The following is a 17,165-nucleotide window of genomic DNA, read 5'->3' on the forward strand; positions in this document are numbered from 1 at the left end:
TATAGCACAGAGGTCTCCAAATATGGTAACTTTATGGCTCCCAGAATTCCTCAGCCAGTGGCCAACTATAGCTATAGCATAATTTACACAGAATATTCTGCTCCTCATATAACTGTTTCCACAATGTAGTTTAATTTTTGTCGTTTAAATTTAGCCACTGTGATTTATATCTTTAGCAAGTATGTGTGAACCCAATAATGGTATTCAACAAATCATAATTAACCATAGTTCAACATGGCTTAGTATGCTATGCAAACCCACATTGTTTTACACTTTGACTAGGTAATGCTGTATATCACACTTTCAAGAAAGTGTTGTGAGAAAGCACATTAATAAAGCAAGTATAGATCACAAAATGGATATTGTATTATATTATTATTTAGATAATGCTATTATGAGCTATTGGATTAGACCAGGGGTGTCAAACTCAATTTCATTGAGGGCCGCATCAGTATTGCGGTTGCCCTTGGGGGGCCAGGTGGGTGCAGCCTACTGGGTGAGTGTGGATGGAGTGGGTGTGGCCTACTGGGTGGGCTCTACATCGTTCGCATCAAGGGTTCCTGTGGGGGTCTGGGCAGGAGTGGGACAGATCTGAGGTTCTCTGGCAGAAGGGGGTGGGACCGGGACAAGCACCAAGGCATGGTGCATTTCTTCATTCCTCACAAAGGGTGACACTTCCCCAGCATGCACCTAGAAGGCGTGGCCAACGCAGCAAGGGCTGGTTCCTCGCTGTTTCTGGACAGCCTTGTGGAGCTAAGACTGAATGCGTTTCAGCCTAGATGGCCACCACAAAATTGTACATTGGCTCCCGGCCAGGGCCAAGGCAGAGGAGGCTGTTCCCTCACTGTTTCCAGGATGGCTTCGCGGGCCACATGAAACCACTTCACAGGCCGCATTCAGCCCCTGGGCCTTGTGTTTGACATGTCTGGATTAGACAGTTACTGAATTGCATTATTGCTTCACCAATCATTCAAAGAGAACAGCATAATTGTTTAGCTTCCTGAAAAATATTTTCCTCTTTGATTAGAAATGAAACAGAAGTACCATGTTTCATATATTCTGAGCCATATTAATGGGAATTCAACTGAATGGAAAAGCTTGAAGCCAAATTGGGATATTTTGAAAAGTTCCTAGAGAAACATTTCATTATTCCCTAAGCATTCTGATTCAATAGATCCACCTACAGTTGCAAACTGAGATCTAAAGAGCTTGTGTATATTTGAATTGTATTTCTGTCATCATAATTATCAAGATTATAAGGCACCAAGTTACAAATTCATTATAATTGATTACACAGTACAAAGTGAAAACATCAAAATGTTTATCTTTCATTAAAAAGAAAACAATAGTGTCAATGAGCAAAACAATATATGTGGAGTAAGATGGAAGCAAAATTTTAAATATGTAATTTTGAAGCATCCTTCTCCAATGTGAATTCCAAATGCACTACAATACAGTTTCTATCAACCCCCCTACCCAACTAAGTATGAAAGATTTTTCTAGAACAACTCTATTAAACTGTATGTTTATAATAAGGATAACACAAAGGATCATTTGTTTGAAATTGTTTTATTAATTCTACCTGCTTTTCAGAATCTTCTCCATCTTCACTGTATTTTTTGCATATTGACTTTGTTCTTCAGATGCTTGGTTGCTTTTTCCCCATTGTCAACCTTCTGATATTTCAGATCAAGGACCATTTTCATTAGTAGAAAATATGGATTTTCTAAGTAGATTAATGCTGTTTCAGTGTAATATTGTAGGTAGAAAACTGATGGAAAGACTTCTGACTATGACCTCTAACGGTGATTAAAAACCCCGAGGTTCAAAGCCATCTTTAGCCATTGAAGCTAAATGTCTTGGGTCAATTTTTCCCAGCTCAATCTTCCTCAGACTTGTTTGATGTAGGATGAGAGGGCAGGGGTCACTGTGGAAGGACTACTATACACATTGCTCTGAGATACAGGAAGAAAATGTGGTTATAAATCTAACAATGAACAAATAGCCTACCTCACATGGTTGAGGATAAAGTTAGTTGGAAGAAAGAGCAGGACGAGTTGAACACTTTAAAAAATTCATTTGTTATGACACAAATATAATAGCATAGAAAGTACACTGGCCATAAAGTAGGTTTACTTCCTCTCTGTAGAGCAAAAAGTTGTTTCTCGCTATAGACAACTTTGCTGCGTGCCTTTCTTTACAAACCTGTGGAATTACCTCAGAAGTTAACTCTATTCTACTCAAGTTTCCAGGGTGATTATTAAGATCGTTGCACCTTTGTGGAATAAACACGAATATCCACTAGAAGCTGTCTAAATTTGCTCCATGCAGGTTGCAGCGCTATCATGATTTATTATCCAGGGGACCCCCCGCAACTCCCTCCCCCAAATAAAAACACAGTTTCTGTTGACGGAAGTACTGCATTACTTCTCAAAGGATTAGAGAGGTTTACTATTACAGCTTCTTTCTACCTTTCCCTCGTTAAGGCGACAGTAAACACCAAACTAGTGATTGGTTTGGTTTGGTTTGGTATTTAAGTGCAAACTCTTTCCATTTGTAAGCGCGTAATCAGATTTTGTGGTACTCGTATTGGGCTTTTTCAAAAAAAGAAAAGCCGTAGTTGCACGGAGTTTAGCAAAACGCGGGACAGTCCAAACCATCCAAGCTGCTTTCTCCGCGTCCTCATCGCGCGAGCGCTTTTCTTCGCTGAGGCGTATGGGCCTCGCGCGGGAGGGAACGCGGCGTTGTGCCTCGGACTTGCATGGAGTGCAGCGCCGGGATAAGTAGGAGTGAAGCCTGGCGAACGGCATGGAGGCCCCCGTTTTTTCCTCGGGGAAAGACAACAGCCCTATAGAGAGCCTGCCCGCTGCAGGACGACGGCCTGCAGGTGAGTGGCCCCGGCTGCTGAAAAATGAGAAGCCTGAGTAGATGCGGTATGCCCGGCGGCTGACGCTTCTGCCAAGAAATGGTGGGAAGATGCCTGACCTCCTTTTGAAATCCAGCGTCCTTGGCAAGGCGCCTTTGAAATGCCACAGGACTATCCCAGTTCCAGAATAACTTAGGTGGAATTCGTTGTCTTCCAGTGTACTTATGTGGAAAAATAGTTTCTCAGATCAGTCAGAAGGCCCCGATTAAATGTTATCCTGCAGTACTTGAGGCGATAGAAAAGCATTCTGGCCTAAACCCGTTTTCCCTTTTTGGCTAATTCTGATTCTGCCAGTAGAACTAGGCCATTGATTGGGGCTATCCTGACTGGTTTAATGTGGGGCAAGATAGGGAATTTCTTGGGCTTGTTCCCCCTTCCCTGCAGGCAGGGAAACAACCATCAATCACTTGCCTCAGCATGGAGCCATGCCATCTTGGGTGAACGCTTGGAATTGAGTGTTGGTGGGGGCTGTCACATTATATTTGCAGCAGACTGTCTCAAGTGAAGTGAGCCCCCAATACTCCTGGTTGGCACAACTCTTCCTCTTTACAGGTAGTCCTCGATTTATTGTACAGGTAGTCCTGTTGAGCCCAAAATGTATGTTGCTAAGTGAGAAATATAAGTGAGTTTTGCCCCATTTTACGACTTTTCTTGCCACAGTTAAATTAACTGCTGCAGTTAAATTAGCAATACGGTTGTGAAGTGAATCTGGCTTCCCCACTGACATTGCTTGTCAGAAGGTCGCAAAAGGGGATCACTTGACTCCGGGGGACATGACAACTGTCATAAATAGAACCACTTGTCAAGTATCCAAATGTAAATCACGTGACCATGGGGATGCTGCAACAGTCCTAAGTGTGAAAAATGGTCATAGATCACTTTTTTCTGTGCCATTATAACTTCAAACAATCACTAAACGAACTGTTGTAAATCAAGGTTTACCTGTATTGTCATTTGACAGCGAGGCTGTTTCTGAAGAGGCTCCTAGCTTTGTTTTTTTTTTAACATTTGGCAATATGTTAGGAAGTCCAGCAAGCTTATGGCTCCGAAAAACACAATTTCAACGATGGTGACATCCAATTGATTCGTCAGATTACACAATAAAATTAATCAACTGAAAAAAACCTCACTATTAATTGGTGGAACATTTTTAAACACATATTTATATTTACTTCATGCTTATAAAATGATAAACACACGTTTAAATAAGGCAATTTCCTTTTTCTTAGCCAAAGGAGTGATGTTTCTCCAAAGACCAAAATATACAAAATTATTGCTCTTGAGAGCAAGACACCTTTTCCTATTAGCCTGAATGATGTCTCATTTCGTTCAGAATCCTGGCATAGAAGTATGATTTTCAGAGCTTTGCCCTGTATGTTATCTCTGAAATGTTCATAATTAAAAAGTCCCTACTAGAAACTTGATGTAGGTAAAACTGCAATAGCTGGTTTTCAGATAATATAAATGACTTTTAGTTTATAAATAAGATCACATTTATGCTAACATTTTAATATTGATTTGTGTTTGGAAATCAAACCTGGATGTAGGAAACATATTTTCATCCTTGTAAGGTTATGATGAAATAGACTCCCTGTGCTCTTATTAATTTACTAGCTGCTTTATCACTGAAGTTCAGAGTTATTGTTCACTAAATCTAGATTCTCTTAAATATTCTCATGAGACAGCACTGAAGAGGCTTATTTTTCTAACAAGGAAATAAGATTGGGAGATGAGGTTAATGGATTGAAAGTTCAAGAAGAAATATATAGTATAGTAACCTTACACATTTTAAGTACATTGTCATGAAGCTTATAAATTAAAGCCTTAAAATTATTTGCTGAATTGCAATCTTTTTGGTACCTTCTGGATAATGTTAACTTCTAGTGATGGCCTAGACAAGTTCCTGCAGTTTTCTTGGAAAGATTTCAGAAATGGCTTGCCATTGACTGACCCAAGATCACCCAGCTGCCTTTGGGCTTAAGGCAGGACTAGAATTCACAATCTTCCAGTTTCTAGCTTGATGCCTTACTCACTGCGCCAACATGGCTCTAAATTGTAATTTCTAAGAAAAAAATTCTCTGCATGTTTTAGCTACCCTGTCTTTTCTGCTGCAGTGCCTAAAAATATTATAATTTCTCTTGAAACCAGAAGACTGGTTTTAAAAAAATAAACAGCATAAGATAGTGGATTATGTGAGTTTTTCTTCTCTTGCCAAAGAAAGCACAATTCCTGCTACTGATTATTTTGGCCATGGAGCCCTAATGAGTGGGAGTGATTTTTCTCTTACCATATTTATGTCAGCAACTTACAGCATTCTGTTTGAAAGAGAAAAATATAGCAAGGCTACAATTCTTCATGAATAGGAAAATCATATCATAGATTAGTATTTTATACCACCCACTATTCAATACAGTATCTCCCTCCTGTACATATAAAGGGAGAATACATAGACAAATGACATCTATTTCACACTGCAGATATAATTCCTGTCAAGTAAGATCCTGAATTTTGCTGACCCAACTTTAAGCATTTAGAAAATGGGTGTCAAACTCACCACATCACGTGACGTGTCGTGACATATCACGACTCTTTTTGCATTGCCAGCAATGGGGTGGACGCAGCTTTGGTATGATGAAACCAGCCCGCAGGCCAGCAGTTTGACACCCCTGATCTAGAATCATTTTGTGTCCAGCTATGAATCAGTTATAATTTTCCACTGATGGCAGTTTTTTCTTTATTGAGCCTCCAATCCTTCCGAGATCAGTAAAATGAGGATGCAGATTGTTGGGGGCAATATGCTGACTCTGTAAACTGCTTAGAGAGGGCTGTAAAGCACTGTGAAGTAGTATATAAGTCTAAGTGCTATTGCTATTGCTTATATTCTTTGATTCCTGTTATCACTGAAAGTTCAGAATATATGCTTATGTCTTAAAATTCTTGCTCTCTAACAATTTAATAAGATTAATATTTTCCAGTCCCCAGAGGTTGCACATTTTAAGGAACAAAATTACACCATTAGGTTAGCAGAGACTCAAAACACCTGTTTCATCTTTTGATGGATCTCAAATTCCCTGTGCAAAATTGGAACTACTTAACTTTTGGTATATGGTTTCTTCTTTGCCACACAAAGCCTGATTTTAAGCTACTAAAGTTGGTCACCATCTATCATAGCATGTAGCATAAACCTTATTTTCTCACAAAGAAAACTAGAAGGGAAAGGAAAATATATGTTTTTAGTCACAATTCCTCATATCACTCCTTCTTCTTCTTCTTCTTCTTCTTCTTCTTCTTCTTCTTCTTCTTCTTCTTCTTCTTCTTCTTCTTCTTCTTCTTCTTCTTCTTCTTCTTCTTCTTCTTCTTCTTCTTCCTCTTCCTCTTCCTCTTCCTCTTCTTCTTCTAATGAACATTTCCAAATTTGCCAGTCTGGAATAAAGGACAGTTATGTTTCAAGTACTACGCATTAGTATCATAAGTGTACTTTATTTTTCTGTCAAGATTATATTTCAATTGTGCAAAATGTTACATTTCCCCAGTTCCAGCAGTGGATTTGTAGCTATCTCTACAGTCTGTGTACATTATTGTACATAATGTGGTTGGGTATTGCTTGTGTCATGAATGCTGACAAGGAACCTAATTTTCCCTTCCCCTCATTGCCTTTTGTGACACTTAGTAACTTGTAACTTAGTAATCTGTTTAATAACATATAGGCTGTGCCTTTCTATCATTCTGCTAATTCACCACTGACATTCTGGTGTGCTTACTGAGCCTTTAGAAAAGAAGGGCCATTCTTTTTCCTCCCACTCCCCTCCATCTTTCCACACAGACATACAACTCACAGGAATTTATCATTTTCTTTTTCTTTTATTGTGTTCCTTGAACTTCATGTGCTTTCATTATCTTTTATACATTTAGATCTATAGTAAATGTACTACATTTTCATGAGACTAATTGGGCCCCTCATTCCTCCACTTTACATAAAAATTGGATATAGGTTATCTTTCCAGGGAGATGAAGGCTAATCATCTAGATAAGCAGAAGGGTAAGATTTGAAAAGCCATTTGAAAGCTGCTCTGTGAAGTCCTTTCCTCTTGAGCCTAAGATTATGTGGGTAAATGTAATATAACAATTCTTGGCTGAAATGGCATTAGGTTACCTGCCATGTGCCAAGATTAAATTCTTAGATCCTGGCATGTGCATAAGTAGCTTCAACTATATTGTTGGAAGCAATACTTTAAAACCGGCATCTATTCTAATTTTTTAACCTTAGCTGAAATAAAATAGTAAGATCAGCTAGTCATTTCTATACAGATGCGGCATAACATGGATTAGTGGTTCTTAAACTGATGGTGATGTGGGCATATTCTAAAGATAATGGAGCAGTTTGTAATTGCTGGTTTATGAATCCAAGATCCAGTTTGGGACTGCCATGGACAGGGTGGTTGTGTAAAACAACAGGGTCTGGCTTTTCTGGAGAGGCAGAGTGACAATATTATTGGAGTCTGGGAAAAGGGGTGATTGGATCAAACAGTAAGAACCATTAATATAGATGCTGTCATTGCTTTAATTCAGGGGGGAAAATGTTATGTAGAACACAATGAAGACTGTAAAAGTTTTATATATAGGAGCTTCCTAAACATTTTGTTAAAGTGATCTATAAGTAAAACTTCCTAACTTAATCTAGATCACGATATTCCTTAGACCATGCTATTTTTAGTGATCTTGTTCGTTTATTGCTTTTGTATAAAATTAATATATTGTTTTAATGTCTTGTAAGAAATCTCACTAATTTTAGTGATGCTTAATTATCATTAAGTACAAATAAAATTGCACGTTAAGAGTGCAATAGGATTTTGATACACATTCTTCCTCTTTTAATATATCTATCTCATTTCTCATCCTCTCATTGTTTGCATCTCTGTTAAAATTTATATTCTTCCCAGTCACTTGTTTTTCCCACATTCTCAAGTAGCTATCAAAATAGTAATATCTTCTACATTCTTGAAATTGTGTTGTATATGTCTAGGTTTATAAAGATGCAAAAATGAAAAGAATAAGAAATAAAAAATGAGGTCTCAAAAGAGAATATTAAAAAAGCACATGAGTAGGGGGAAAAGTTCATTTTTTTTCAATGACTTAACCATTGATGCAAACACAATTTAATCGTTGTAGCTAAAAAGATACATCATTAATCCTTTTGTTTTATTACTAAGAATTGTTATATATCTTCTCCTAAATCTGAGGAAAATGTTTAATTAATAAAATAACCCAAATTAGCAAAGCTGACACCTATCTTTTCAGTTCAGAAGTTATTAAGAAAGGTTTAAAAGGTTCAAGCTTCTACAGCCTGAGACATTGACAAACTGATTAATGTCCTGATTTAATACATTATGGATTATGTTTTAAATACTCTGCATCCATTGTAGATGTGGTAAATATAACTAAAATGCTATAATTTTTAAGATAGTATTTGTTCTTGGTCTGTTCTTTCCGATACCCCGAAACAGTGTCTAACATAATACTCTAGTACAGTGGTTCTCAACCTGTGGGTCGGGACCCCATTTGGGGTCGAACGACCATTTCACGGGGGTCACCAAACAACGCAGTCCGCCATTTTTTCCCCCTTTTCCTTAGCTGTGCTACTCCCTTTTATTCTATTGGTTTTTGAAAGTCAATAGAATAGACTCTCTTGAATAGAGTCTAATTCTATTGGCTTTCAAAAGCCAATAGGAATTGTCCAGGCTGTCTCTGCCCTGCTGAGCCCGCCAAAAGTCCCATTCTGCAAACGGTGCTGCACCAGTTGAGTAGTCCTCGACTTACGACCGGGTGAGTAGTCCTCGACTTACGACTGGTTGGGGGTCGCGGCATTAAAAAGGTTGAGAACCACTGCTCTAGTAAGTAGGTCCTTTTAGTGCTGATTCTGATATGCACAAAAATCACTTAAATTCTTGCATTGTGTACTCCAGTGCACATCCACACGTCTCCATAATAGGGGCTAATAATTCAGTAATTCATTCTTGAATGAAATGTCCTCATAACTGAACCTTCTCTTTACCAGCATCCTAGAGCTGCTAAACTTTTCATTTATCCAATCCATAATTGTTAATAATTGTGTTTATTAGCTTCTCCCACCATAGGACTTGCTATATACACAGCGTGCAACATCGTGGGGATGAAGTAAAGCTTCAGGTTAGCCCAACTCCTGTTGACTGTTTTCTATTGCTGTGGGAAGCACTCTCCTCTTAAGTCAAGGAAGAGCCTATTTTGGATTGGACAGGAGGAATATTCAGACATCAGGCATCTGTCTGCATGATGTCTGAGTGGTGCTTTACCAAGTACAGGTCAGACATTATATGGCTCTTTTGTCATGTGTGACTACTAGACACATAAAAAAAAAAGCCAAAACTTACCTGGTCTTGGATAACGGGGAACTATTTTCTAGCACCTATCAGCCATCTCTATCGGCAGTTCCTAGAATACAGAAGAGAATACAAAAAAGAATACAAATAGACAAACAAAAACAAGAAAGATGAGCAAGTAAAAAAATGAGCAAGAATGACAAGCAAAAATGATAGACAGTTGCACAATACAGACAAGTGAAAGCAAAAAAAGGGCAAATGAATACGAGTAAGTGACAGAAGTGCATGAGTAACCAATACAGCAAGCATGAGAACCGGTGAATAATAAGAACGACATGTGATGGAGAAAGATGAATGAATAGGAGAGAGTATGCAAGTGATAAAATGAGAACTTGAGCAAGAAACAACTTGAGAGACAGACAAGCAAATAAGAGACAGATGAGTTAGACAGAAAAGTAAGAAGGATAATCCACAGATCACCCATGGGATACAGGAGGATTTTTTGAGTAAAACAGGATAGATGGAAAGCTCCCATTCACCCCCTGGATCAACTAATGGTTAAACTCTAGATAGACACTAGTCTAGCCATAAATCAGACCTTACCTCTTCTCCCAACCCCACGTCTCATGTGAGGGAGAGTGATTGGCAGATGTCCTTATTTCCTACATGAAATCCACAAAACACTGCATATTAACTTCCTCTCAGAAAGCTGTTAGGCCAGCACCATCTACTTCCCAGTTTACCAAAGCACAGGAGAAATAGTGGTTGATGGAGATTTATAGAGACTTACTAACATGCAGTCTCATGGCTGGAGGAAAGCCTGTTAAACTGGCAATCTAAATGTGCCTTTATATTTCAAGATAGGATTAAAAAAAGATGTTTGTACATTTTGGGACTCGTTCTTTTTTGTGGTCCCTATAGGTAAGAGATAGGGACTACAAAAAGTGTGGGTTGGCGTCAAAGTTGTAAGCACATTTTCTGCTTTTGTGGTTTCATAATCCTTAATGTTCTAATCCTTTAATATGAAGTAAAATATTTTAAGAGAGGAATTTTGAGTTTGTATAAAAACAGTCAGACTATTTCTTAAGTTTTCCAACTCTTCATCATGTTCTGGCTTGGCTAAAGTTCTTTTCTTTTTTGGTCTAGAAAATTCATACAAATAGGTGAATTATTATTTTTTCAGCTGTAATAGATGGCTAGGTTTTTTTCCCTTTAGTTAACTGTACAACATTGGAAAGTACTAAAAGGATCTAAATTAATAGATTGCTATATTCCAGTCAATCTAGCAGTTTGCAAGCATGCAAATGCAAGTAAATAAATAGGTACCATTTTGGTAGGAATGCAATAGCGTTCCGTGTGCCTCAGCATATAGTCATGCTGGCCACATGACCATGGAAGTGTCTTCCTGGCTCCCTCGGTTAGAAAACAGAGATGAGCACTGCCCCCTAGAGTCGGACATAACTGGACAGGAGAAATCTTTACCTTTTTATAGGCGAATATGAAAATTAGCATTGCTTGTAAAATTATTGTGTTTACCCAAAAGGAAGACAATCCCGCATTTAGATCAACTCTCCAAAACAGAAGAGCAGACAGGGATAACAGTGATAAACCGAAACACAAATCCTATCTGGTCTAATGCCAAGCTTGTTTACTTTGTCTCATTTTCATAGAGTTCTTTTTTTTTCATTAAGAAAGAATTAATATCCCCCTTTCAGACATATCATCATCTTTTAAATAAAAACCTGATTCAAGCAATTAATTCGTTTCTAGTAGTCACTTTGTGAACAGAGTTAAAAGGGTCCTCTCCTCAATGAGTGTGGTTGCTTGCAAATTTACTGATGTGCATTAAACATACTCCAGTACAAAGGTAATTATTTTAGAGATTAAATAACATCTTTTCAAGCAAATGTTGTAGTTTGTTTGTTAAAAGCCAACATAACTCAAGCAATTATAAATATACATAAACTATTAATTATGTAATAGTTTATTTCAAGCAGTTGTTTATAAAGTACTTTTTTGTAATGTATAGTAGCTAATAAAGCTTTGTGTTTTGAAAATTATTCAGAAGACGTGGTTTGAATCTCATGTGAATACAGTACCGCCCCTATAAATTAAAGCACTCAAATCTTTTTTCAAGCTTCTACTTGACCCTGAGAAGAGTTGGTACTCTTCTAATGAATAGAATCATTAAAGTAATCTTTAATAAACCTCTGAAAGCAAAGGGATCTGTTTTCAAACTTGGGAAAATAGTAAATAAATGAGAAATTCTATGTTCACATGAGATCCAAAACACTTTGTCCAAATCATCTTCATAACATGCATATGTACTATTTGTATGTATTATGTACTATTGTGTACTATTTGCTCATAATGCTGTTTATTTATAGAGATAGTTGAAATCCAAATTTGGTTGGATTCCCCCTGAATTAAAGGCCTTTAAAGAGAAACATTAGCAACACAGATTTAGGTGTTGGGATGGATATGGAAAAACTCTGAGAAAAGGCAACTTTTGCTCATTATTAATCAGAATTAGTATCTGTATTTCATCTTTCAACTGAATATTTAAAGACTGAGAATCTAGAATGACCATGGACTCAGCTGTTTTCACAGCCACTGCCTGAATCAGTGGCTTCACATCAGGTAAAGCATAAATATTCTCTTGGGGGCCGGCGCAGCAACCTTGTCTTACTCGGCTTTGGCAGATGTCTGGCAGGGGGAGGGAAGCGACTGGCCTACCACCATGCTAGCGCCACCGCGTTGCTTCTCCACAGACCCCGCCCCACCCCTGCATGGAGTGCCCTGCTAATGCTGCTCTCCCCACCCCCACGTGGCACCTTCTTTCCAGCTCCAATGCGTCACTTCCTCCGCCGCTGTATGGGACTAAAAATAAAGTTCAATCAATCAATTCTAACTTTGCGAGATCTTTTTTTTCCCTGCGAGAAGTTGAAATTCATTGATTGATTGAACTTTTTTTGCACATGGCAGAGGCCTAAAGCGAAAAAGTTTTATAAAACTCAGCTTGCCTGGGGAGATTTTGATGCAGGTTTCTCATGTACAGGACTGAAGGCCTAGGACTGGGGCGATGGCGTGCGTGCCCACAGAGAGGGCTCTGCGTGCCGCCTGTGGCACGCGTACCATAGGTTCGCCACCACGGGACTAGGACATAGCTTCTGAATTTTAATTTAATAGAATGTATTTGTACACTTACAAGTATACATAGACACTATCTAAAGTTTCATAAAATCAGGTCCTTATATGTTAGCATAGTATGAGAGTCCTTTGATTCATAATTTATTTTTGACAACATGTCACTGCAATTTTTAATTTTTCTTGTCTTGTCTGAATCTTTGGATTAATGTAAGCCTTTCCAGAGCTAAAATACTTCTTTTAGATCATTGAATAAATAAAATATAAAGCAACTTTTTAATTGGAGAGAAGTATCTAATATGGCTTTTTTTTTCATTCTAACAGACATAAAAGATAAAGAAGATGCAACATGGTATTTCAAAACGTTGCAGTTGGCACTGGCTTTAGCAATTATCCGATCCAAGCCACCAGATAAAAGCAGCAAAGAATACGCAGTGCACCTGGCCAATAGAGTATCTGAACAGGATTCCAAATGGAAAATGAGAGTTAAAGCATTAGAAATGGAAGTTCTTCATTTAAGGCAACAGCTCCTTTTGAATAAATGTTTTTCTGGAGTCAGTGTAAAAAACAGTAAGTTTCAAATATATTTCTAGTAATTATCTATTTAACACAGTGGTTCTCAACCTGTGGGTCGGGACCCCATTTGGGGTCGAACGACCATTTCACGGGGGTCGCCAAACAAGGCTGTCCACCATTTTCCCCCCTTTTCTTTGGCCACGCCCCTGGGGGTCACCACAACATGAGGAACTGTATTATGGGGTCACGGCATTAGAAAGGTTGAGAACCACTGATTTAACAATAACTGTTATTCATATATGTGGGAAATTATGAATCGCCTTGCCATTAGTATTTGAACTTAAAATGAAGTAAAGCTGAATAGATACAGCTAGACAGCATGGAAGACTGATGAGTTGCCCAAATCTCTTGCTGACTTCACTGCCTCTTTGAGCAGTAGCAGGCTGCAAACTCCTCTAGGTTTTGGGATCACAACCTATTTTTGTTTTTGCTGTGTGTAGACCCCTGAAGCCTTGAATGTGCTCTCCAGAGGTTTTCCAAAAAGTGGCCACATAATTTTATTTTTTATGTAATAGAGGAGGGTTACTATTAAAGATATGATTATATCAATTAAATTAAATTAAACTGGTCAAGTTTTTCCCTGCCCTTATCTGCATCTTTGAATTCACACAACTGCCCTAAAAGCCAGTCAGGTTTTGGTAATACACACCACGTCGCTCCTTTTATTTGTGATCAGATCACAAATAAGGATAACTTCAATAGCAGCACCCAAAAGCCTGCACTCTGAAGGTCTGTTGACTGAGAGATAGGGTTAAGAACAGGGTCTAAGATGCTGGGGCCATATTCCTTAAGAGCCTATTTGTTGACTTCACCATTCTTTTCAATAATAGAGAGGCTTACATGTTACTCCATTAATGGAGAAATACAGAAAATGGTCATACCTTTGTTAGACATAGATGACACTTGCAGAAAAAGCAGTCGTTTCCTCTAAGTAAATTACACTATGACTATGAAAACTAGATAAAACTTTTAATATGATTTTCTAATTGTTCAATGGCATTGATTGAAAACAACGGAAGCATTAGGAGCTTTTGAAGCTTAATGTAATATGTTTAGAAATTTTGAGTCCCGCTCAGGTCTCTTGACTTAGAATCCAGTTCTCCATCCATTATAATATACGGATGTCTAGTTTTCTTCTTGTCTTTCAGGGATTATGCCACTTACAGGCCAGTCTGTGGCAGCTTCTAATACAACAGACTGCAGTGACCTTTTTGAAGACTCTGGGTGTGATATCTCAAGTGATTGTACAGAAAACCTGCCTAGCTTAAGCCTCAGGGGACATGATTTCAACAGTTTTCCCCCTCCCATTTTGTCAAATGTACTTCCCACATTGACTTCCAGCAAGAATCAATCTGTGATGCTGCACATGCAGTTCCTACAACATTTCATTGAAATAAGAAATCTGGCAGAGTCCAATAGTATGAAAATGGATTTGATGAAACTTGGAAGGGATTGCTCCGTGGTGTCCAATTCTTTTTCCCAGTTACTCGATGGTCTGGTTACATCATATAACCTTCCTGAACAACCCTTTCCAGATTTTATGACTCAGGCTGTTTTTATCATAGCTAAATTATTAAATGATGCTGATTTTTCTTGTCGGATATTGGGAAGGTGTTTAAAAAAGTTGGAAGACTCTATGGAAAGACTTGTACAAATTATTTTAAACAGCAGCTGTCTCAACAGAGTAAGTAAAATACATTCCAGGAATTACTGTATTTCTAAGGTTGTAAGCATAACGACCATTCAGTTGTATGATACTTCTTTAAGCAATGTTAAGCATTTTACATTGCTGGAAATTCTGAGCTAACCTTTTGCATGAATGAGAGCACGGAAGGCAATGAGTTTGTGAATAATGTACAACCCATATATGTCTGAATCAGGCAATCACCGCTCAAGAAGTACTCCATAAATATTATGCATGCATTTTGAAGATCAGCCTGTGTCATCTAAATTCAAATATTTCATAGTGCAAGAGAATCCAGCTCTTTCCTACTAAATGAGCTCAAGGGGTGATAATATATCCAGGTGGTTTGGCTTTCTAATAAGGACAGAATTTCAAAGAATGTCAGCATTTGAAAATACTTTATAATTTAAGGGATGTTTTGAAACATAGTGGAAATCTGAAATACAAAGATTGAACAGAATAGAATAGAATCTGGAAGGGAGCTTGGAGGTCTTCTAGTCCAGCCCCCTGCTCAAGCAGGAGAACATATACCATTGCAGACAAGTGACTGCCTAGTCTCTTCTTAAAAACCTCCAGTGATGGAGCGCCCATGATTTCTGAAGGCAAATTGTTCCACTAGTTAATTGTTCTAATCGTCAGGAAATTTCTTCTTAGTTCTAGACTGCTTCTCTCCTTATTTTCCATCCACTGCTTCTTGTCCTGCCTCAGGTGCTTTGGAGAATAGCTTGACTCCTTCTTCTTTGTGGTAACCCCTGAGATATTGGAACACTGCTATCATGTCACCCCTTGTCCTTCTTTTCATTAAATTAGACATACCCAATTCCAGCAACCGTTCTTTATATGTTTTAGCCTCCAGTCCCCTAATCATCTTTGTTGCTCTTCTCTGCACTCTTTCTAGAGTCTCAACGTTTTTCTGATATCGTGATGACCAAAACTGGATGCAGTATTCCAAGTGTGGCCTTACCAAGGCATTATAAAGTGGTATCAACACTTCATGTGATCATGATTCTATCCCTTTGTTAATGCAGCATAGAACTGTGTTGGCTTTTTGGCAGCTGCAGCACATTGCTGGCTTATATTTAAGTGATAGCTCTTTTTGGTGTTAAATATTTACAGATTGAAGTCATAATAGTTAATATTATGATCTTCAGCTATAATAATTAAAAACCCTATTAAATGAGATCATACTAATAGTATTTAAGAAACTTCAAAAAAATATTTTATAGAACATTTATATGACATTTATTAATCTCAAATGTAAAATTACCTGAACGTAAAAGTTTTACAAGATTTTAATTAGATTTTGGCTTTGCTTTGTTTGGAGTACTAAAAGTTGGTGATCAAAATATAATATCTAAACTTCAAATCACAGTAGCAGAACATACCAGCTATTTTTAGATAATGAGACTTTAAAGATCCACTTTTGATTGTGAAATGATAGAAAAGTATTTTTGATTCAAAAAATTATAGATTAGATACCTGTCATTCCTCTTGTGGCACCTTAAATAAAGGAAATGGAGAAACAAGTTGCATAACTATACAGAACATTTTTCTGAACTGGTGAATAGTAAAAATATGGACATAGTAGTATTCTTAAATTGCCTTCTTCAAAAGTTTCTATTTGATTTATATTTTCAATTTAAGAACACTTCTATCAAGAGAGACCTCTTAATATATTCAGAATAACAAATTGTTAAATCAATTATTTATAAATAGCACTTGTTTTTAGTGGCAAATATGGCCAGGAATATGTAATTTATCCTAGGAGTATAATTTAAAAACAAACACAGATTGTCGCTTATTAAGAGTATCCTTTCAATCACTCTTTCTTTCTGATAACTACCTTCTTAGAGTCAAACTGTTTATTTTGTGAAGAAGTTAGATTTGATATAGCTTGGAATCTGCTTCCTATGTGTATTTAAAATAATTATTTTTAAGCAGTTGGGTTGCAACAATATTTGTTATCAAATGTTTCAAAGATTATGGGTAAACTTGCAAAATCACTTCTGAAGAGATTTACCTATTCATAAAATGACTGCCCCAGAGAACATAACCAAGTACAAAGGACTGATGATCCAGACAGCTATTTGATTTTGATATGCAATTTTAAAATAATTGAAAATTATTGTTGTTGTTCATCGCACAGTCAGCCAGATTTTCAATTGGGTTTGATATTTTGTCTACCTATGGAGTCCTTACCACCTTTTGCAATTGACTGATGGTGAATTTGTCAATGTCAATGGTGTTCAAATAGTGTTCCAGTTGTTTTAGGATTGCACCCAATCATCATCATCATCATCATCATCATCATCATCTTAGTTCTTCCTGCTGCAGAACACTCTTAGGTCTGTTTACTTTTGCCAGTTTTCTGGGCCAGTGAATACAGTTCCAAACAACCATAGGATTGTAACCATTCCATCCTTTGTTTCCCTTAAGAAAGCTTATAGAGGCCATTTTGGGGCCTAGAGTATTCTTT

The 17,165-nt window shown here is 37.6% G+C and overlaps 1 protein-coding gene across 6 annotated transcripts in view; it reads left to right on the top strand.

The window, feature by feature from the left end:
* Positions 1-17,165, top strand: part of MEI4 (meiotic double-stranded break formation protein 4) — a 215,096-nt gene that overhangs the window by 71,953 nt on the left and 125,978 nt on the right. For 4 of the 6 annotated variants that reach the window (XM_039367089.1, XM_039367094.1, XM_039367091.1 and 1 more), the window contains exons 1-3: positions 2,728-2,887; positions 12,754-12,999; positions 14,154-14,689. In XM_039367089.1, the coding sequence (XP_039223023.1) occupies positions 2,809-2,887; positions 12,754-12,999; positions 14,154-14,689 (861 nt within the window). In that variant the 5' untranslated portion in view covers positions 2,728-2,808. Of the gene's footprint in view, positions 1-2,727; positions 2,888-12,753; positions 13,000-14,153; positions 14,690-17,165 lie in introns of those variants that run through there. The other 2 variants (XM_039367093.1, XM_039367092.1) reach the window with 1 other exon arrangement.

This window comes from Crotalus tigris, unplaced genomic scaffold, assembly GCF_016545835.1.
Source record: "Crotalus tigris isolate CLP2741 ecotype Arizona unplaced genomic scaffold, ASM1654583v1 scf7180000020550.821452, whole genome shotgun sequence".
NCBI classification, from domain to species: domain Eukaryota; kingdom Metazoa; phylum Chordata; class Lepidosauria; order Squamata; family Viperidae; genus Crotalus; species Crotalus tigris.